This window comes from Barbus barbus, assembly GCF_936440315.1.
Source record: "Barbus barbus genome assembly, chromosome: 25".
Taxonomy (NCBI): Eukaryota; Metazoa; Chordata; class Actinopteri; order Cypriniformes; family Cyprinidae; genus Barbus; species Barbus barbus.
Window position 1 is genome coordinate 9,657,206 of NC_136753.1, and position 22,130 is coordinate 9,679,335.

A 22,130-nucleotide genomic window follows, 5' to 3' on the forward strand; every position below is an offset into this window, starting at 1 on the left:
TGGGTAACGCCGGCTCAGACCCCGCGTGCCTCGCCCCCGCTATGCAGAGAGGATTCCCCCGTCCTCTTCGAGCATGCGGATCAGCGTCCCTCGGTTGGTGCAAGTGACGTGATCTCGTTCGGTGCTGTTGAGGACGAGCTATTAGATGACAGCATGTCTCTAATAGCGTCTGACGCGGAGGATATATCGGGCTCTACCATCGACCCCGCCCCCTCCTCTTCTGCCGAACCCAGCGAAGCAAAGCCAGGGATGGATGCCGAGCTCTTCCGCATCATCTCTAAGGGCGTTGACGAGCTGGGTAGAAGGAAGTTATACACTTTAATTCGCTCGATGACCCCCGCGGTACAGCGGCAGGGTCTCCACTTTAGTGCCGAGCAATCTACCTCGGCTCACGTTCTGCGAGCCGAGGTAGAGAATTTTCTGGTGAAAGGAGCTATAGAAATAGTTTCCCCAGCTCAGAGCGAGTCAGGCTTCTACAGCCGTTATTTCCTCATCCCCAAAAAGGATGGCGGCCTCCGGCCCATCCTCGATCTCAGATGTCTGAACGGCGCCCTCATGAGACGGCCGTTCAGAATGACTACATTGAAAGAGATCCTCTCGCAAATTCGCCCAGAGGACTGGTTCTTTTCGCTGGATCTGAAAGATGCTTACTTTCACATCCAGATAGCCCCCCATCACAGACGATTCTTGAGATTCGCCTTCGAGGGAGTGGCTTATCAATACACGGTCCTACCCTTTGGGCTGGCTCTAGCTCCCCGCACTTTTACGAAGTGCATAGACACGGCTGTCTCCCCTCTGAGACAGATGGGAATCCGTGTCCTGAATTACCTCGACGACTGGCTCGTTCTGGTGCAGTCGGAGGCAGAGCTGGTAGCCCATAGGTCCCTCCTCCTCAGTCACTTGGAGAACTTGGGACTCAGGATCAATTTAGCCAAGAGCTCCCTGTCCCCCAGCCAACGAACCGCGTTCCTGGGGACGGTTTTCGACTCCGCCCGCATGACGGCAAAAGTCGCGCCAGATCGCACTCCGGCCATATGGCAGCTCACAGCGTCCTTCAAGATTGGAGCCTCCTACCCACTCAAATCGTTTCAAAGGATGCAAGAGGTGTTAGTGAGGCCATCAGGGGGTGCTCACCCTATGGTCTGTGTGGGTCCTAACACCCCAGTATAGTGACAGGGACACTATACTGTAAAAAGCACCGTCTTTCGGATGAGACGTTAAACCGAGGTCCTGACTCTCTGTGGTCACTAAAAATCCCATGGCACTTCTCGTAAAGAGTAGGGGTGTAACCCCGGTGTCCTGGCCAAATTCCCTCCACTGGCCCTTATCAATCATGGCCTCCTAGTAATCCCCATCCACATGATTGGCTCTATCACTCTCTCCTCTCCACCTGTAGCTGGTGTGTGGTGAGCGCACTGGCGCCGTTGTACTGTGGCTGCCGTCGCATCATCCAAGTGGATGCTGCACACAGGTGGTTGTTGAGGAGAGACCCCCACATGATTGTAAAGCGCTTTGGGTGTACGGCAATACACAATAAATGCGCTATATAAATGCATCATTCATTCATTCATTCATTCATTCATGCTGGGCCTCATGGCCTCTGCATCGCCAGTTCTTCGGTTGGGCCTTCTCAAGATTAGACCCCTTCAGTACTGGCTGAAACCTCTAATTTCCGCCTCATGCGTGGCGTCATGGACGCATTCGCGTCAAGGTGAACCGGGCCTGCGTGTCAGCCATGTCCCATGGCTATGTCCCTAAGGCGCTCTACACTCCATTTAGAGCCCAGGTTATTACGCTGTCTGCGCTCCCCTCTTCTGAGGAGGACCGAGAGTTCAACCTTCTTTGCCCGGTCAGGGCATTGAGAATGTACATCGAGTGTTCCGCGCCCCTTAGGCAGACGGAACAACACTTTGTCTGCTTTGGTGGCTGCACCAAGGGGTCTCCGGTCACAAAGCACAGAATATCTCGATGGTTAGTTGACGCTATCGCACTAGCATACATTTCATTGGAGTGAAAGCCCATTCCACTAGAGGCGTGGCCTTTTCTTGGGCATGGTCTAGTGGTGTGTCCATGGCAGACATTTGTGCGGCGGCCGGCTGGGCCTCACCGTCCACATTTGCCAGGTTCTATAACTTGGATGTCCCAGCCCTACAGGCTCGGGTTCTCTCTGCGTAAAGAGCAGGCCACCTCTCTTGGGTTTTCCTATGGCGAAGCGCCCGCTTATATAGCCAGATGACCCGCCCCTTTTGGCGGGCTCTGGCGGACTTTGCCGCCATAGGCTCATGCAATACAACTGACGAGCCATTGGTTCGTTTTTTATTACTGCACGAACCAATGGCCGTGCAGTCACACTGCGTGATTGCATTCCTCAGGAACGTCTTGTAGATTGCAGGATCTCCATTGGGAAGGTCCTATCAGTACCTTTTGTTTCTAGCCCTTTTTGTCTTCAGGTATAAAATTCTATCCCACAGACAGAACATTGGGAGAAGCTAGAATACGTACAAGGGTTAAGATTGTTTGAAGGAATACATACTAACATCGCTATTGAAGAACTGCTACACTACCATCTTCAGTAAATTCTTCTCCCCACAAAAATTTTGGTCAAGCCTATTTAATTTTTTTGTATTAGAGACATCTAGTACGTTGGTGAGCTACCCAAAAGACTGCTCAGCAAAAATCCAGTAAAGATGATGAGACATAGGGCAACTTTCTAGGTTAGAAGGAGTAGTATGCACTGGCCTGTCTAGACAGATATTGTCTTGACTAGGGCTGGGTATCGAGTTCGATACTTTTTAGGCACCGACCGAATTGCCTCGATACCACCGAGTATCGAAAAACGTCTTGTCGTTCGGTACCAAATTTCGATACCTAAGGGGTTAATCTCATTAACGTCAGTGAGCCAATAAGCCTGCAGCACTAGGTGTGTTTGACTAGAAGTGACGAGGTGCTGATTGATCAGTGTTTGACATCCGCGAGAGCAATTCGAAAGCGTACGGAGCAGTCTGCTCTCTATATCGTGCAGTTTCGCTTACTTGACACAGACTGAAGCTCGCGTGACATTTCAGTGTCTGCCGTCTCACTAAATGAGGACATAAACACATGAACAACAGCTCTAGAACTGCTCTGAGAGTCACTTCATGAGCATTTTACCTTTGATTTGAGTAAAACTTGCGTCATATCATATACACACAGAACTGTAAAGGTATTCCTGGAAACCCATCAAAATAAAAGTTCGGATTAACTTGGAAGACACTGCGGCAGAAATAAATTAATATTGTTCAGCAGAGTGTACATACTGCTACTACTAGGCTACTATTAAAATTATTAAAACTCTTATTTTTTAATTAATGATCACACAACATTTCTTCCATGTTTTAATTTTAATAGTAAAATTTTGTTTGCCAAAATAAATAAATAAAGTTTTATTTTCAATAATTTAAAAGAAAAATGAAATTAATGTTTTATGCCTTCATTTGAAAACCAGATACAGAACACAGAAGTTCTGAGGAAAAAGAAAACATTTCATAAGGCTGTTTTAAGAATAAATTTGAATTAAGTAGTTTTTATGCATTCAAATAATTAGACATACTACAAAATAGAATTTAATAACAATAAAACATATTGTGAAAGAAAATAAAACATCCACTTATGAAAGTGGATAAAGATTTTAAATTTCTTGAAGTCTTTAACAACCTAGAATGAATGAAAAGAAATTATGATTCTGTCTGAGCTATGCGTTTTAAAACGAGCACGCACTAGTGTAAACTGAAAACTATTTGAGCTTTATTAAAATTATTTGTACTGATTTATTGTGTTGGCTATATTTTGTTCCTTTGTGCAGTGGCTCAGGAGATGAGTCTTTGAGTCTGTATACATGTCAACAAGCTGAAAAAAATACAACCAAAGTTTTTTGAGATATTGTAAACTGTTTTCATAAAATTGGTATCGAAAAAAGTATCGTTCAGGAACCGGTATCGAACTCAAGGTATCGGTATCGATATCGAACATTTTTGAACGATACCCAGCCCTAGTCTTGACAAGAAGTTAAAGTGGATCATAAAGTGTCAGTTGCTGTATTTACATCCAGAGATGAGAAATGAGTGGGTGAGGGAAGAGAGAATGAGGGGGAAACGTGATTTCTACCGAGGGGAACGCTAGAGCCCTGCATTTCAGCCTGGCCCGACTTTTTTTACACCTCTAGGGCCAGGCTTTGGGCCAATTTTTACGTCATAGTTCAGCCTCGGGCCTGTTTTTAGGCTTCTCCTTATTTTTATATTTTAGACATCCATCAATTAGTGATGAAAAAAATTGCCATGCTGGTGGAAACAACACGAGACCGTGCTACCTTGACTGTCAAGAGCGGCTCGACGGTGTTTAGAGTACCGCAGCAGCATAGAGCATACCTCAGCGCAGATGAAGAGTTCTGCGTTCAAAGGCACGCAAAGCCCCAGCAAAAGTAATTACCATGAATGTGTTGGGGGGAAATAGTAAGGAGATATTTGAATTATTTACTAATAAACTAGTGTCTGTGTCAGTGTCGCCAAAGATGAAGATGTTGATCTTGACTACATCTCCTCATTAGATGCGCCTTTAGAGAGAAGTGCATCTTCACGCATTATAATGAAAGAGTTTTTGTTTTCGATTTGATTTATTTCGTTAAGTAGTAATTTAAAGCTTTCTATAGATATATTTATCATGTCTGTGAGGCATGTATTCGCTGACCTTCGGTTCATTTTTGTGAAGCACTCTTGTTCAAGACGAGACAGCAGAAAGCGCATCATTGTTTTCAGAGACCCAGAGAAAATGACAGAGGTGCAGCAGAAGGTGCAGATAGGACGCAGTTTAGCAAGATTGCGTTGCCGTCTGCGTGTGATGTTAGAGCATTGTTGAGAAAGAACAAGAATGTATTGGAAACATACTACTGCCAGCCTGACTATTACCTCTGAGAGGTAAGGAAAAATACACTTACTATAGGAGGGCCCAAGTGAATATGCTGTCCAGGGGGCCCAGAATCCGTAGCGGTGCCCCTGGTGCTTGTTGTGGTAAGCCATTTGAGATCGAATGAAGCTAGGAGTGAAAGTGGAAGTCTGCAGTATAAGGCTTCTCCAGATGGATTTTGAAGTCACCAAAGACTATAAGTGGACTGCCATCCACAGAGAATGAGGACAGCAGCCCATACAGCTCCTCTAGGTGTCCAGTTAACCAGGAAGGCGATATATTATTACAATATGGAGTTTAACAGGAGCTGTAGCCATAATAGAATGAAAGTCAAAAGAATTTATATTGCATAGGGAAGAGTGGGTTGAGTATTTCCAATCATTAGAAATGAGAAGACCAGAACCCTTCCAACCTGATGGGGGGTTAGAGAAAGGGAAGTTGTTAGAGAGAACAGCAGGGGTTGCGGAGTCTTCTGGACGAATTCAGGTCTCAGTCAAGCCCAAGATATTGAGCGTAGACTGAGAAGCAATGGCCAGAATGAAGTTTGTTGACAGCTGACTGACAATTCCAGAGACCCAGAGAAAATGACAGAGGTGCAGCAGAAGGTGCAGATAGGACGCAGTTTAGCAAGATTGCGTTGCCGTCTGCGTGTGATGTTAGAGCATTGTTGAGAAAGAACAAGAATGTATTGGAAACATACTACTGCCAGCCTGACTATTACCTCTGAGAGGTAAGGAAAAATACACTTACTTTAGATTTTTTTATATCTCTGAAATATTTGATTGTATTCTTGAAAACAGTCATTTATTGTACTATTGAATAAAATGTTAGTTAAGCTGGTGTGTGGTGGGTGTTCTGGTGCAATATGGCTGCGGTCGCATCGTCCAGGTGGATGCTGCACATTGGTGGTGGTTGAGGAGTTTCCCTCTTCCATGTAAAGTTCTTTGAGTACCCAGAAAAGCTTTATATAAATGTAACAAATTAACAATTTATTAATTAAAACAATATTTTATTGTACTATTGAATAAAATATTAGTTAATTATCAAAGAAAGAATAAATTAATAGCATAATATGGACTTTTGTAAATGCTGTAATACTGTGATGCGCAGATACTATGATTTCCTTCTCACATTCTTGATTTCACCATTAACTCTTCACCTGAACAGTTTATGTTGCTGTATATGGTATCGCTGAAATCCTTGACCATCAAAACATAGGGGTAGACATCACCTTTTCTGTGTTATGTTTGATTAAAAAATATGACACAAAATACATAATTAGGTTATGGCGGAAAGTTAAATGGTCGCCATGGCAACCACGAGGTGCTTTTGCGATGGTTCCATTTCTGAAAATGTTTAGGGCCCTAACCTGTACAACTGTACCAAGTTTCATGCTTTTATGAAAAAGTGAACATTTCACCTCAAATTTTGCACAAATCACCTGGACTACTGTGAAAAATTGCACGTATGGTCACAAACGCTGCTACCCTGATACTCTGTGTTGTGTTGTCACCAGTATATTAGCCTTAAAACATTACATTTTGTATGTATAGCATTTGTACAGCTGAGCTGATCCCCTGTATTATAGCATTGCTTTTAGAAGAGCCTGAAGGCCCCAGTCTTCAGATCCACACATTCAGAGTCTGGAGTGCTGGAACTGCACCTGCACAATCAGCCTGATTACAACGTGCCAGCTAACTGCACACACACAGCTGCAGTGTGATTTAGTCTGTGTGACGTTCAATGGTTGAGGAAAAAAATGCCATTAGCAGAATGTCAGACTGATGAGTTCAAGAATAGATCACAGACTGCATTCATACTCATTGTGTGAGTGTGCATGCGTGCACGAGTGCACTAATAGAGGGCTTTGTTTGCTTGTTGGCATACACATATGCTTATGAGTATGTACATGTACATGCATATGTATATGTTTATGTTAATGTAATGATGATGTGGTGAGTTATATCTGTAACAATTTTGTATGCTAAACGTCACATAATTAAACATCTGCTCTATTATATACCATGTAAAGCTTTAGGAGAGGTGAGAAGGAGTGCCCAGATACAGAAACATATTTATACAAGCAGGCCTTGTTGCTGCTTTGACACAGTCTGTATTGTATAAAGCACTATAGAAATAAAGGTGATATGTTTTGCTAGAAATATGTGTGCGTGTGGGTGCTAACTCTTTCTTTGCTTAAGTTTTAATTTTAAGTGTTCACAAGGTCACAAATCACAGTGAAAACATGTATAGTCACCAGTCAAAAAAAATTGAGAATTTATGGATTCATTTTAGAAAAACTGAGGAAATATCTGATTGGGTCAAATGTGGTAACACTTTTCAGTTTTCATTTGCTAGCATTAGTTAAAATGAAATACAAATTAGCAATACTACTTCAGAATTTATTTATCTTAGTTAATGTTAATCTCAACATGTAATAATATATTTTTTAAGATCAAAAGTTGTATCTGTTGAACCTACACCTAAACCTAACCCTACCTCATGTAGTTCCCTTATATTACCTGTAGTTTCTTAGATAGGTACACTGTAAGTACATGTAAGTACACATACTGTAAATTAAAGTGCAACCTTTAACATTAGTTAATGCACTGTGAACTAACCTGAACATCAGCTAATTAACTAACATTAATAAAGATTAATGCTGTAAAAAATATATTGTTCATTGTTAGTTCATGTTAATTAATGCATTACCAGTGTTACCATTAATATTATCAATTCTATTCCAGTATGGCAATGCCACTATACACAGATCAGCCATAATATTAAAACCACTGGCACCACTGATGAAGAGAATAACATTGATTATATTGAATATATCAGATATATTAGGCAGCAAGTGAACAATTCTTGAATTTCATGTGTTGGAAGCAGAAAAATGCAAAAGCAAGACGATCTGAGTGACAAGATAGTGATGGCTAGACGACTGGGTCAAAGCATCTCCAAAATTTCAAATCTTATTGGGTGTTTCCAGTATGTAGTGGTTAGGACCTACCAAAAGTGGTGCAAGGAAGGACAACAGTTAATCTGGCGTCAGGGTAATGGTGTGCCAAAGCTCACTGAGGTCCATATACCGTAGAAATGCTTTAATGATTCTGGTGTGGAAGGAATTGAAATGCCTGAACAAATCCCAGACCTGAAGCCCACTGAACATCTTCTGCATAAATTGGAATGGCAAATGTGAACATCAATGCTTGACCTCACTGATGCTCTTGTTTCTTAATGGCGGCACATCCTTGTTCAACATTTAGCAGAAAGGCTTTCAAGAAGACTGGAAGTTGTTATGAAAGCATGATTGTTTCAATGTTTTTGAAATTAGATTGTGAACAAGACACAAGGTTACAGGGGGGTCAGACACTCTCATTGAGGGATGAGGCCTGGCTCGTTGTTCCAATTTATCTCAAAGGTGCTCAGTAGGGCTTCAGACTAGGGCCAATTAAGTTCGTCCACACTTGACACAGTAATTTTATTTCTACATGAACATTGTTTTAGACACTGGCATTGTCATTTTGTAAAAAGACCCTCCTCAAACTGTTGCATCAAAGTTGGAAGCACAAAATTCTATAAAATGTCATTGTGTGATCTAGCATTAAGATTTGACATCAGTGGAATTACTGAAATAGACTATTATTCAGAAGGGGATGTCCACATACTTTTGGCCATGTTGTGGACTGTACTTTCATGTTCAAGATATCTAATCCATCATGCATCACGCCTCTGAGGGGAAGACCTTAGTGTGCAGTTCTCTTAAGAGAGCTATGAAGTATTTAGTCTTAGAGGAGGACAAATATGCCAGCAATGTTTATTTTGCAGTGGTGGCCCAAGGGAAGAACACAAAGCTTTTTCCCCCTTTTCCTTGATTATCTGTTTGTAGTTTATCATCTTGACCCACCATTTTCAATGTATGTAGAAAAGTCTTTTATGAAGTGAACTCACTTAAAGAGTTATTTAGTATAATTTTGCCAGATAAAGTTTTAGAATTTTTTATCATATGTTAATGTAAAAAATCTTGTGTAATATAACTTGTGTTTGTTTATTTGCTGGTTTTTATTGTATTTGTTATACTTGTATTTTTTTATTGTTTTTGCCATGAAAATAGCCTAAGATGCTAACATGGCATTAAATAAATATATACTACTACTACTACTGACCCTCCATTTTCATACCGTAGTTTCCCCCGAGAGTCTCAGCAGAAGAAAAAAATCTTGATGATAGTTTCAGCTGAAGCATAATATGGACTGAACGTTCTAATTTTGTTTAAACGTCTGACTGAAACTCAATTACTTTTCATGCATCTGCATACTCAGTAACAGTATGTGAATAATTAGTAACTAATAACTAAATTAAATATCACTTTATAAGAACTAATGATGATTTAAGGCATGTACTAATCAAGAACTAACCTTAAGTATGACACAAAAATTAATCTATGAATAATGACTACCTTGACTACAAATTTGTTAATTAATGTTTTAATTCTTTATTCTAAGTTTTCACATAAGAATTCATAGGTATCGTGTTGTAGTTATAGTTCTCGAGTCTACATTGACTTTCACACACCTATGTTTGAGCTGTGCTAGACAAAATATTTCCTGGTCAGATGAAGTTTGTGTTGTGGTTATGGTTTTAGAATGCCACATCCTTGAGGACCATATCTTTACATCCTGTCAGAAGCATATATTGTTGTCAATAGCTATCTTGCTGTTTGTTTTGTTTTTAACTGATTTATTGTTGCTATTATATTTTATTGTTATATTTCCACTCTATTTAGTGTTCCTGGATTTTGAATTTATGGTTTGTGGTATTGTATGTGTAATGTCATAGCAATAAAGTGCTTTTAAATTGAATGAATGAATTTAAAGAGAGAGAGAATCAAACACAGAGACATGTTGGGTCATTAATGTGTAGGGTGCCTCCTATCTGTCAAACAAAAGCAGTTCGGGGACTGAGGTAGTCAGTGTTAATATTTGCATTTTCAGGCAGTGTGTTATCTATGTGAGTTGTAGTCTGGTGATGTCTACTTCACAGACTAAAGTCCTTACACAGATCCTCCATTATTTATTTATTTATTCTTTATATGCATTTTTTTATTTTGTTTTCCATGTTTTCATTGTATTCAGTGATATAAATGTTAGTGACACACCACATGTTTGCATTAGCCTTGTTGGTTGTGACATATTTAGATATTCAAAGTCTAACCTTTCTGTGGGTTTGAGTAAAGGAAATGTGTAGCAGGTCTTTCCGTGTTGTCTTGTGCATTGTGTGTGTGTGTGTGTGTGTGTGTGTGTGTGCGCGCGTTTTTGTGACAAATGACAGTATAAATACAGTTTGTACAGTATAAAAACCATTACGCCTATGTGATGTCCCCACTTTTCACAAAAACAAACGTGTGTGTGTGTGTTTGGTCATGTGTGATTATATAAAGTAGCACTCTAAACCAGACAAACAGTTTTGGAATGCCTTCATATAAGATCAGTTCAACAAAAAGCATTAAAGACCTACATGTGCATTTCTGCTCTTACAGCATGACCCTGATCTGGAGTGTTCTGTACCCTGATTATGATACTTAATCCAGTTGCTAACATTCATAGTCAATTCATATTGCATAGTAATTATCATTTAAAGCCACTTCTTTATTATTATGTCACAGTTCATAGTTTATGTGGAGTTACGTTTCCCTGAGACTTCAGCCTCGTTACCTGCCCTCTATTATTTATCTATGTTTTATTTTATTTTATAAATATATATATTTTTTTATTTTAATGTTCTGATGTCATCTTTTATTTGGCATATTGTGTTGCAGTTGGGGAAGGCAAGAACTTGATTCCAATGGACCCAAATGGATTGTCTGATCCATATGTAAAACTCAAGTTGATTCCAGACCCTAAACATGAGACGAAGCAGAAAACGAAAACCGTCCGTTCTTCCCTGAATCCGACTTGGAACGAGTCATTTACATTGTGAGTCGCAACATTTTAATTTTTTTATTACAGCCTAATATTTAGGATTAAAGTGTCATTTTTGTTAGTTTTACTGTATGTGCATAAGCATTGTATTATTTATTGATTTTTACACAACATGGTACTACTTGCTCTATAAAATATACACTTCCATGCAGGTATACTGTATCATCAGTTTTAATGTATGGCTATTAGATAATGGATTTTCAACTGATGGCACAAACATTTAATACATTTCATTCCAAGGTGGACAAAGCAATTCACACCTTAAAAAGATACCAAACATTCAAAATAAAAATTATTTATATCTTCCTAAAAATCAGACATCAGCTAAAAATGAAGAACATACAGATAAATACGAAAGATTTTTAAAGATGTCACATGGCTATTCATTGGTATAGTGGAGTGAACCTTTCTACAGAGTGACTTCCATAGAGAAGGTCTATGTTCAAATTGATATAAGGTCCTAAATTTAAATCACTGAATATATAATTCTGTGATATGATCTGTACTATATGATGCTATTATAATCCATCCCTCATCCCTACCTTATTAGGTAAAGAATTGGGCTGAATGCTGAGGCTATTTCTATGGTGGGGAAGCAGTCAAAGTGATAGGTGGTGGCAAAGAAAAGCACAGGGACCAGCACCGTTTAGGTGCATACATTCAATCACATCAATTATGCACATCATAAGTGACTGTGAACAGATAATCATAAACACAGCAATTGATACAGTGATGCATCTGTACCGGTGGATGATGACATCGTAAATAAAAATGAAATAATTAAAGGTACACTATCTAACTGTTAGGGCTCTATCGGTTCATAAATAAAACTGCATGCTTCATGCGGAAAAAAACCCCATTGTAGCTGGAGCTCATTCAACCTGTTTATGGATGCGAAGGTCATGCAGGTACTAGGCTTCTCCGGCAGGGATCGTCCCAACAGGTCTACATTTATATTTATATTTATTCATTTGGCAGACGCTTTTAACTAAAGCAACTTACAATTGAGGAATACAACAATCGATTTACCGTAAGATGGAAATAAACATGAGAAGGTTTCAGTCATCGTTCAAATTAGTAAAAGCTAGGTCAGGAAGGGATAAGGATAGTAAGAGAACAGAAAAAGTGAAGGAATAGATATTTTTATGAGGAGGCAGTTATATGCTCACAGAAAAGATGAGTTTTCAGTAGTTTCTTGAAGATTGTGAGGGATTTGGCTGTCCAGATGGAGGTCTAAAATAGTCTGAATATAAACACTTATTAGAGGCTCACCATAGTGATTTAGGATAAGACAAATACACAGTTTGAATTCATAATGTACTCATAATGTATTAATTTTGAAGAAAAAAAAAGTTACCTTTAAAATTCAATAATGAGGAATTATTAATATTTGTGGAAATGTTTGCTTATATTCTATGCTTTAAATGTTTAACCAATGTGTGTCATCGTATGTTCATAATGTGGGCCTAAATCTGCATACATGAAGACAGTTTGAAATCTCGCCCTCTTTTTCTAAAGATGAGACTCATTTAGATGGGAGATCAAGTTCATCTTTTTGAAGTAATTTTTTAGCGAACCTTAAACTTTATTGTAATACCCTTACTATTTTGATGTCTGTAAATAGCTGCTTAGGCTACTCGGTTTATGTTTTCATGTTAATATTTACAATGAAAATTATATATTTAATTTACTGTAAAAAAACATTCTTAGCCTCTCTTGAGTTTTCATCTGAATAATCTGGCCCCTGAGTAGCTGAAAAGCCTTTAGAATATGATGAGGAGAGCACTAATGCAATGCTTCATTCGGGTCCGTGTGTGTGTGTCTGTCTGTATGTTCCAGTAAACTGAGGCCAGCAGATAAGGACCGTCGGCTGTCTGTGGAGGTGTGGGACTGGGACAGAACCACCCGTAATGATTTCATGGGCTCAATGTCGTTTGGTGTGTCTGAGCTCATGAAATCCCCAGTGTGTGGATGGTAAGGATTTGTCTCTTTCTCACTGACCCATGTAAGTATCTGACAGGAAAAAGGTTTGGTCACTTGTTAATTAGTCATTTCCTACTGTTATTAGATACATCTCATTAGTTAAAAACCAACATCAAAGCCATGTAGTGCACTCTATTATAAGCCTTCTGAAGCTAGCTTGTGTGACAGAAAAAGACTAATTTGATGTTGTTGTTCACATAATATTTCCCAAAATTGTACACCACTGTAGCCAATTAAGCAGACATGCTATGGAATATCATTTATTTAATGAAATTATTTGGAGAAAAAATAAATATTGTTTTACAGATTCTGAACAGAATGAATCTTTGGTAAATAAACAGACCTGTAGGGACTTTGCTTTGATGAATACGCAGTCATAAATTGTGCCATCTCTTTACCTGTGATGCAGGTATAAAATGTTAAACCTGGAGGAGGGGGAGTACTACAATGTGCCCATTCCAGATGAAGATGATGAGAATACCGAGTTCCGACAGAAGTTTGAGGTGAGCTATTATCCTTATGTGCAAACCTCACAAACTTCTCTTGTTTTTGTTTAGAAAAGCTATTTTTGACACAAATCAAAAAAGAATTGTGTTTGTGTCAAGAATTCAACCTGAGGCTGAACCAATAATAAATTAGTCCAGGGGCGGTTCTAGGATTTCATCTTTAGGGGGGGTTAGCCCTCAGAGAGACCATTAGATAAAATTATACATATTACCTAAATAAACAGTATTTTACTGTGCTTATGAAAACTAAGTAATTAGACACAATTACCTATTAAAGTTACAGAAGTTACTTAGTGAATGAGTCTCATGTTTTCTTTTGTTTGATTAACATTATTAGCCTAATATAAGAAATGCATGGATCTGTTATACTGACACACATCCGACATTTATATTTATTTAACCGACTGCGTTTACTTGGATACTCGTCAAGACAGCCATAATATTTTGTGTATTTGTTTATTTGCTCGAGAAGACATGAAAGGGAATGACCTGATCTCATGAAAGTGCATTTCAATGGGACGATTTTCTGTTTCTATTTGGTATGCTATTTATATTCAAAAACTGACTTTGGTGTGCATAAGAGACGCAATGGTTAGGTTTAGAGGTGTGGGGAAGGTGAGTATCAAGCACACCATATAGAAACAGAAAATCGTGCCGTGCCATTGAAACGCACTTTCATGAAACCTAGCGTGCAGTGCCTCTCAGTGCGTGTGCGCTTCATTCAAATGTGTGCACGCACATTAACAATCTATCATTTGATCGATAAACGAGTGAGAATGATAAACTTTCTTGAGGAAGCAGCACTGGCCTGATCGTTCAGATAGCTGATTATAGTTTTAGGGGGGCTGAGATGACAAAAAGGGTCTAGAACCGCCCCTGGATTAGTCTGTGGCTATTAGTCTTATTGTGAATTAATCATAAATAATGAGAATCAAATCATTATTTTAAAACAATTATTTTGTCTTTATTGACTAGGTAGAATGAGTAGATTGGCAAATACCGTCAATAAATTATTAGAGTGACCCTCAGGCCTATAGACCCCCAAGAGTGTGAAATACATTGTTATGTCAACAATAACATTACGTAACTCAGTTTGTATATCTGTTTAGCATGTTAGCTGGAGCAGATCTGTCAGTATATTAGCTGTTGTTTTTGTGTACATGTCAGATATATTGTTGCATTGGAAGCATGATTAGGAGATATAAATTTTTCATCTGCTTGTAGCTTTCCTGAGAAACACACTGTAGATGCTAGTACACATAGAAATACATTATAGCTGCCTTGGAGCTGTTTATGTCTACGTGACTCATAAAACATTTAAAGCTAGTTGCGCACTAGATGAGAAATGTCAGTCACCATCAGCTTTGAGAATCAGTTAGTTTGTTTACCTTCTGCAGGACCGCATCGTTTAAAGCAATACAAGTGCTTGTAGCTTCATTGGTTGCTGTGTGTTGAATATACCCATAGCCTTTTAAGCAAACAAAGGAATGGAATGGAATATATAGTAAAATTATCGGGGGGGGGGACTATTGAAAAAAAAAAACTATTTGATATAGGATTTAAATTGCCAGCGTCTCACTAGCTGATTTTTTCCAAATCTAATTATTTTTCTGTGCGTGGACATTCTTTCTATGACAAATTAATATCTCATAGATTTAAGATTTAAGTCAGTATTACAACACTTCATGTTCGTGCAGTGCTCCTGTTGTTTTTCTTTCACAAGCTTCACTTATTTGTAAATCAGAAAATTCAGAGGCATTGTCTGTCAATTTTAATCAGTGTGTGTGTGACAGACCTCCGACTGAAGAGGGCGAGATTTAATCAAAAACAGTCGGCAGGTGAGAAAAACCCTACCGAAAGTTAGTTCATACAAGTTGGCTAGTGAGACGCCTCATTTACCCAGACTTTCTCAACTGCATCCACATACTAAGTAGTCAGACTTTGCCAGAGATAAGTGTCTATAACTGTGGTTTGGAAGATTAGATAAATATTGTCTTTTCCTTTTCACGCCTGTTACACCTGTCTGCATGTATATCTCTGCTTACTCCTCCCATGTGGTTTCAGGATCAGACTTTAGTGGACCTTGAGCAGGTGCGTGTCAGCAGCAGCGTTCAAATATGTGTGTGTTGATTGGCTGGCTGGTTATATGCCCATTTTATCTGCTTCACTTTTTTATTAAATGGTCGCTACATTAATCAAGCTTCATCTTGTGTGAAGACCTTTTGCAGAGAATACTTGTTGTGTGTGCCTGCTCATGGGGCAGTGATAGGTTTCTGATATACAGGTATGCATAGACGTGGGAATGAATTTTGCTGCAGGGAGACATCACATTTTTGATGCAAAATACACTTGCACTTTGACCTAACAGCTCAGTAAACAAAGGTAATTATTTAAAAAAAACTATGTCCAATGTCTTTAACCTTCTGGTATTCTTCACTAAAACACAGGCTGAGACAATAAGTGTAATATTTTTTTTCAATATTTATTTTTGAATATTTAGTATTTTGAGACAATTTCATGGTACTACACAAAATTCACTTCTAAATTTGTCTATTTTATATAAAATATTTATATAAAATAGTATTTCATATTATTTTCATTTAATACAATGTGTAAGTTAAAATATAGCAAAAGTAATAAATATCCAGTGCATGGAAGGGAGATTGGCGCCATCTGGTGGGAGAAATGAAGAACAATACGAAAATATATATTTTTTAAAAAGTATCTTTTATTTTTTGGTCTTAAAGAAAACCACCAAAGGGTTGAAGCAGCCCCCTTCTCTCACAGTTAGCACAAATGAAGTCCCTTTATTATGGCATCGGTGTCTTCATCACCGAGTATTTTCTGACACATTGTAGAGTGTAGCCATGTCTTAAATGGCATAGCATGGGGGAAAAAAGTTCTCCCAGATGAAGTAGCTAAAATTTGAAGAATGTGAGATTTAAAAACACATGCTTTATGTGTCTTTCAGCTTTTTTCTTATTAATGACATCTCAAAGAGCTTTCAGCTGGAGATTAGGTCAGCCTCCATCACATTGTTGTTGTCAGGAAATTTGATCTTTTTTGGCAACCTTAATAAGCACCTTTCCCCTGAGAACAGCTACCTTCAGTCCATCTTGATCCAGTCAAATCTGCTGCATCACTAAACTTGCATCGTCATGAGTATCGCCACTTTGGCTCTGATGGCTCTGCTAACAGATTGAGGTCTTACTCGCCTGGTCTGTCCCACTGTAGAGACTCTGTGTAATATGTGTTCCACCACAGCATAATCTTTAAGTGCTTCTCACCGAAGAATTTACATTTAGTCATTTAGCAGACGCTCTTATCCAAAGCAACTTGAGGACAATAGAAGCAATCAAAACCAACACAAGAGCAAATCATTACACTCCAAGGAACCCAGTGAACTGGTTTTTATATTCTTTAATCTTCAATTCCAACCACCAACTTGGAAGGCTCAAAAGCTGTTTAACAACACAGAAGGCTAAAGAAGGTTCTTCTTTCAGCGATTCCTTATAGAGGCCTTCAGTCTTTGCTCTGGTGTTTCTCGTCACTGTCATTCTATAGCTAATTCAGAGTTCAAAGGGTTTCGCTGTAGCTGTTACAAACTTGCTTGACAGATATTTTCCATATCGGACATGTCGCTATTATGGCAACAACTTCATCATAATCAAACTCTGACTTGTAGAGCTTCTTGTTTGGATGACTTCCCTATCAACCCAAGTTATGCCCTAAACAGGACCTCTGAAGTGGTTGGCACAATGTGCAAAAAGAACTTTTGAAAATTGTCCCAATATATTATTGGCTCCATAAATTCAGTAGGAAGGTAGGTTATGCAAAATCAGATATTCTTCAATGAAAACTATATTGTGCGCTGCTGTTGTAGTTTGAGCTCAAGACCACCCAGTCTAGCTTGGTTGAGAATCTTGGCTTGCTGACTGACTTCTGCATGCTGTGATGGAAAGGATTTCATCTGCCTTGGGTAACTGCATGGGTACTACCCAGAATTCTCCAAGAAGGCAGATTTAGAATGAGCCTTGTTGTGTATGGACTGTGTTAAAGGACATTGGTAGGAAATGCAGATGATGCTGCAAAGAGTGGATTATGCTTTATTGGGCTGCATCTCTAAAAGGTTAATGGACCTTAGTCAGAGTAGATACGATATTATTTATATTATTTTATTTTTATTTTTATTTTTTCACAAATGTTAGCCATAAAGTTCAAGAGGTTGTAATGTTTTTTTTTTGTTTGTTTGTTTTTGGGGGGGTTTTGTTGTTGTTTTTTTTCGACTTTGCTGTCAGTTGTTGAGCTGGCGCAACATTGAAAATATGTTTTACCAAAACAATTTCTGGTGGGCAACTTTGACAAACATTATGTGAAATTTAGACTTACTGTAATATTATTAAGATTGTACAACCTGTCGAATGGACTGTGCATTTATCTCCATCACAGCAACATTTTCATTTGCAAAAAAAAAAAAAAAAGTACAAATTATGTGGAATCTACCCAGACTGAGGTCTATTCACATGACAGAATTTTTTTTCCAGATCCATCTTAACTGCTTATGGGATTCCAAGAGCATTATCGGAAAAGCTTGCCTTTAGTTCTGGCTTGTTTTTACAGCTATTGTATGTCTGTGTGCAGAAAGCCAAGTTGGGTCCATCCCAAAAAAACATCACCACTTTGGATGACAGTAGGTCCACTTTACCCTCAAGCAGTATCGACAGTGTCAAGCTCACAGACTTTAATTTCTTGGCAGTATTGGGAAAAGGCAGTTTTGGAAAGGTGAGTTTCCAATCACTTCCCCATAATTAGGTGTTTTAATAATTGCACAGCAGTTTTTACTCACAATTGTACGATTGGCCCTCCCTTTCATATGAAGTGTGTATGGTAGTGCTTATTGACTGCATATGATAGTAAAATATCCCAGTTTACAGTCCCAGGATATTGTGCTCATGACTTTTCCTAACATTCTGTTTAATTTTCCTCTCAATTTATTTATTCATTTATTTAATTTAATTTAATTTCACTTTTTTGGAACAATTTGCATTATCTACATTTTAAAAGGCACTCTTACTCTTACTTAATTTAAATTGGTTGTTAAATTGTAATCTGAATTGTAATCTTTTAATCATAAGTGTTGTAAATGATTATTTGTTTTTTATTATATATATATATATATATATAGAAATTTTATATTGTGATTTTGGGTGCTGCCTTTCTTGGCTTGGTTTTTCTTAAAAATGGGGCCTACCTAGTATAATAAAAAATAAAATAAAAAAATAATGATGTGTTTTCAAAACAGCGTATGTAAGAGGAAATAATGCTTTTTCTTTCTCAGTGAAATTTGGTATATTTTAGGTTTGCTAATGGCCCTCACTGGCAGTTTGAGCATTTGCTATTCTCCATCAGGTGATACTGGCTGAGATGAAGTCTTCTGATGAACTATATGCTATAAAGATCCTGAAGAAGGATGTGGTCATCCAGGATGACGATGTTGAATGCACCATGGTGGAGAAGCGGGTTCTGGCTCAGCAGGACAAACCTCCATTCCTCACCCAGCTCCACTCCTGCTTTCAGACTGTGGTGAGCAACTCTCTCCTAAAATTAACATTTATGCATTTGGTAGACATTTTACTCAAATAATTTACTTTACATTATCTGGTAATCAAACCCATGATGATCTACTGTTTGTGCAAGACTTTTATCTTCATCAGTCAAATATTCTAAAACTAGACACAGTTGGACTGGCAGGCAGATATTACACAATTTACAAGGGTGTGTATCAACCATTATTAGTAAAGAAAAATCCATGTCTAGGAAGATAAACCTTTTGAAGACAAATTTAATAATTCCGTAAATTAAAGGCAGCAAGTAAAAAAAAAAGAGGAACCGGTCACACATAACTGGCAACTTTGAGAGCAAACAGAAGCCTCTGTTAACCAGTCGCTATGACTGTGGGCTAAATGGTAATCCCACTAATGGCACTCACAAACCAAACATGCGCCTTTCAGCAAATCAATGTCCCTTAGAAGGATTGAATATTCACAAAAACCCTTGGTTGGTTTTCCCAATGCAAATGTATTTGCATTATTATAAATATGTAAAGACATAAAGGGAGCAAAATAAATCATACAATAAAGCAGCATGCAGCTAAATAAATAAATAGGACAATTACATAGACGTGAATTTTTTTAGTGTGTACATGCACAGAGCATGTAAATTGGCAGGTAAATGATCCATTTACAGAAGACACCAATATTATGTTCAACAAGTGAAAAGCATAAAAAATAAAAATCCCTAGGTAACAGTCCAAAAGAAGACAAACAAAAACTACTTTGGCAATAGTGACCTCTGATGGTGAGGTGGCAGTACCATGGTTTTATGACAGAGAAAGAAAAATGAGAGAGGCGCCATATGCAGATCTACTCTAGAGATGCTTTGCATCCACATCCAACCATAATAGAGTAGTAAAGTCATTAATAACATTCACAGACAAAACATATATGTATGTATGTATGCATATATATGCATTATATATATATGTTTTTTTTTTTTTGTTAAAGCTTATGATAATCCACCAAATGAAAGTTTCTGAGTTAACAATAATGCTACCTCAGTGAATAAATCAAGAAAGATAAATCTCTAGAGATTAGATTAGATTAGATTAGATTAGATTAGATTAGATTAGATTTTTCCCCCGACGTTCATCTGGAAAAGTAAGCAGTAGTTACTGAAAGTAATCCAGTATGAAGATTTTGGTCAGTAAAAGTTGTCAGATTTCACAGAAAAGCGTTAATTGAATTTTACATTTTTAGGCATAGCCTTTCAGACAAGACCAGAATTAAAGTTTGTCTAAACTGTGTTCTATATTGTTTTTTATATGTTTTTATCATAGGACCGTCTGTATTTTGTGATGGAGTATGTTAATGGTGGTGATCTGATGTACCACATCCAGCAAGTGGGCAAATTTAAGGAGCCACAAGCAGTGTAAGCCACTCTTTCATTGTGTTTATCTGTATTTCTGGGTTTGGACTTTAAAGCATGGATCACCTTGTGTTTGTTTGTAGATTACGGTGAATTTATGTCAAATAATCTGCTTGTTGCAGGTTCTACGCTGCAGAGATTGCTGTAGGGCTTTTTTTCATGCACAAGAAAGGAGTCATATACAGGTGAATACACATAAGATCCAATTCAGACCTTTCTGTCAATAGTTTAATGTAATAATCAGCAGATTAACATTAAAGCAATAAAAATAAATAAATACATTTACATTTACATTTAGTCATTTGGCAGACGCTTTTATCCAAAGCGACTTACAATTGGGGAATAAATAAACAAACAAACTGAGTAACAAATAACAGGGTTGCAGATTTTGCCTAAATTAATTAGTCAGTAAGGGATAGCTAGTGTGAGACCAAATGTTGATTTTGTATATTATTTGTATTATATATTACTTTTTACACTTACTTCTCTTTCCACTAAAGGGTGCAAATAGTGTTATTTCTTGAAGGTCACATCTTAAGGAAAATGCTATGTGAATTCTATGATTTAAAGTGCACATCTGGCTAGATAATAATTGAATTCTATTATTTTACTTTATTAGACACAGCTGTAAAGATCATTTGTGTCTCTAATGCATTAAAGAATATCATGGTAACCTATTTGTAAAATGTGTTAAATATTGCCATGACTCATTTCAAATAACATTAATAAAATACCAAATCGCTATTTAGCCCAACCTTCAACCAGGAATTCACTTAAGTCTGTCTCTCTTTAGGAGCTAAACCTAGTTATTTGGCTTGTTTTTCTTTGAGCGACTAAATTGGCCTAGGGAAATAGAGCAAACAGATGAACTGACGTCAGCAGGAATGAAAGAGACAGAGTCCTTGTTTCAGAAAAAAAGAAAAACACTGCACTTGCTTTAACATGAACTAAAATAAACTTAATTTTTGTTGTGCTTATGTGCGGAAAAAAAAGCAAGATGAGTTTGTTTAGATAATAAAAATATTTAAACAGGAAGACAAACATCTTTTTTTATGTAACCTCATCCTCTAATTTTCGTCTATAGTGATGTACTGTTGTGTTATTTTTTATCACTTTCAGGGATCTGAAATTAGACAATGTCATGCTGGATGCAGAGGGTCATATTAAGATTGCAGACTTTGGTATGTGCAAGGAGAACATTGTGGAGGGTGTGACCACCCGTACATTTTGTGGAACGCCAGACTACATTGCTCCAGAGGTGAGTGTGTGACGGAGTGTGTTTCCTGCGGGCAGTAGCAGTCCTCCCAGACTGACAGCTAATGCTGAATGTAAATGTGAGTAGCAGCAGTGCTTAGAAGACCCTGAACCTGTGGTGTATTCTCAGAGGAGGCAGTACCTCCTCAAAATATTTTTGAATGTGAAAATAATCCATAGGATGAAAATGTTTGGGGTTTTTTCACAGTGACACAGTCCAACAGCCATATTAGCCGTTTAAAAAGCAGACAGCGTCTCTTTTGCCTTCCTTGAGCCCAATGAATTCCAAATGACTCCCTATGGGTTGCAGCAAGTGGTTGATTTTTGACTGAAACTGTATGAAATATACACTAAGTAAAATTTTGCCTCCTTATTTCAAATGCTAATGCTACATGCTACAGATTTTAACAATTATAATTCTAAAATTGTAATTCTAAAACAAAGTTTCAGGAGCAGCGACTTCATTTAATTATTTTAATCA

General features: G+C 37.9%; 1 protein-coding gene across 1 annotated transcript in view; it reads left to right on the forward strand.

The window, feature by feature from the left end:
* LOC306844455 (protein kinase C alpha type) overlaps positions 1 to 22,130 on the forward strand; it is a 154,703-nt gene that overhangs the window by 115,537 nt on the left and 17,036 nt on the right. The window contains exons 6-13 of the mRNA XM_079376606.1: positions 10,760 to 10,916; positions 12,762 to 12,896; positions 13,315 to 13,408; positions 18,053 to 18,193; positions 18,821 to 18,994; positions 20,307 to 20,398; positions 20,518 to 20,580; positions 21,515 to 21,653. Coding sequence (XP_079232732.1) covers positions 10,760 to 10,916; positions 12,762 to 12,896; positions 13,315 to 13,408; positions 18,053 to 18,193; positions 18,821 to 18,994; positions 20,307 to 20,398; positions 20,518 to 20,580; positions 21,515 to 21,653 — 995 coding nt within the window. The remainder of the gene's footprint in view (positions 1 to 10,759; positions 10,917 to 12,761; positions 12,897 to 13,314; positions 13,409 to 18,052; positions 18,194 to 18,820; positions 18,995 to 20,306; positions 20,399 to 20,517; positions 20,581 to 21,514; positions 21,654 to 22,130) is intronic.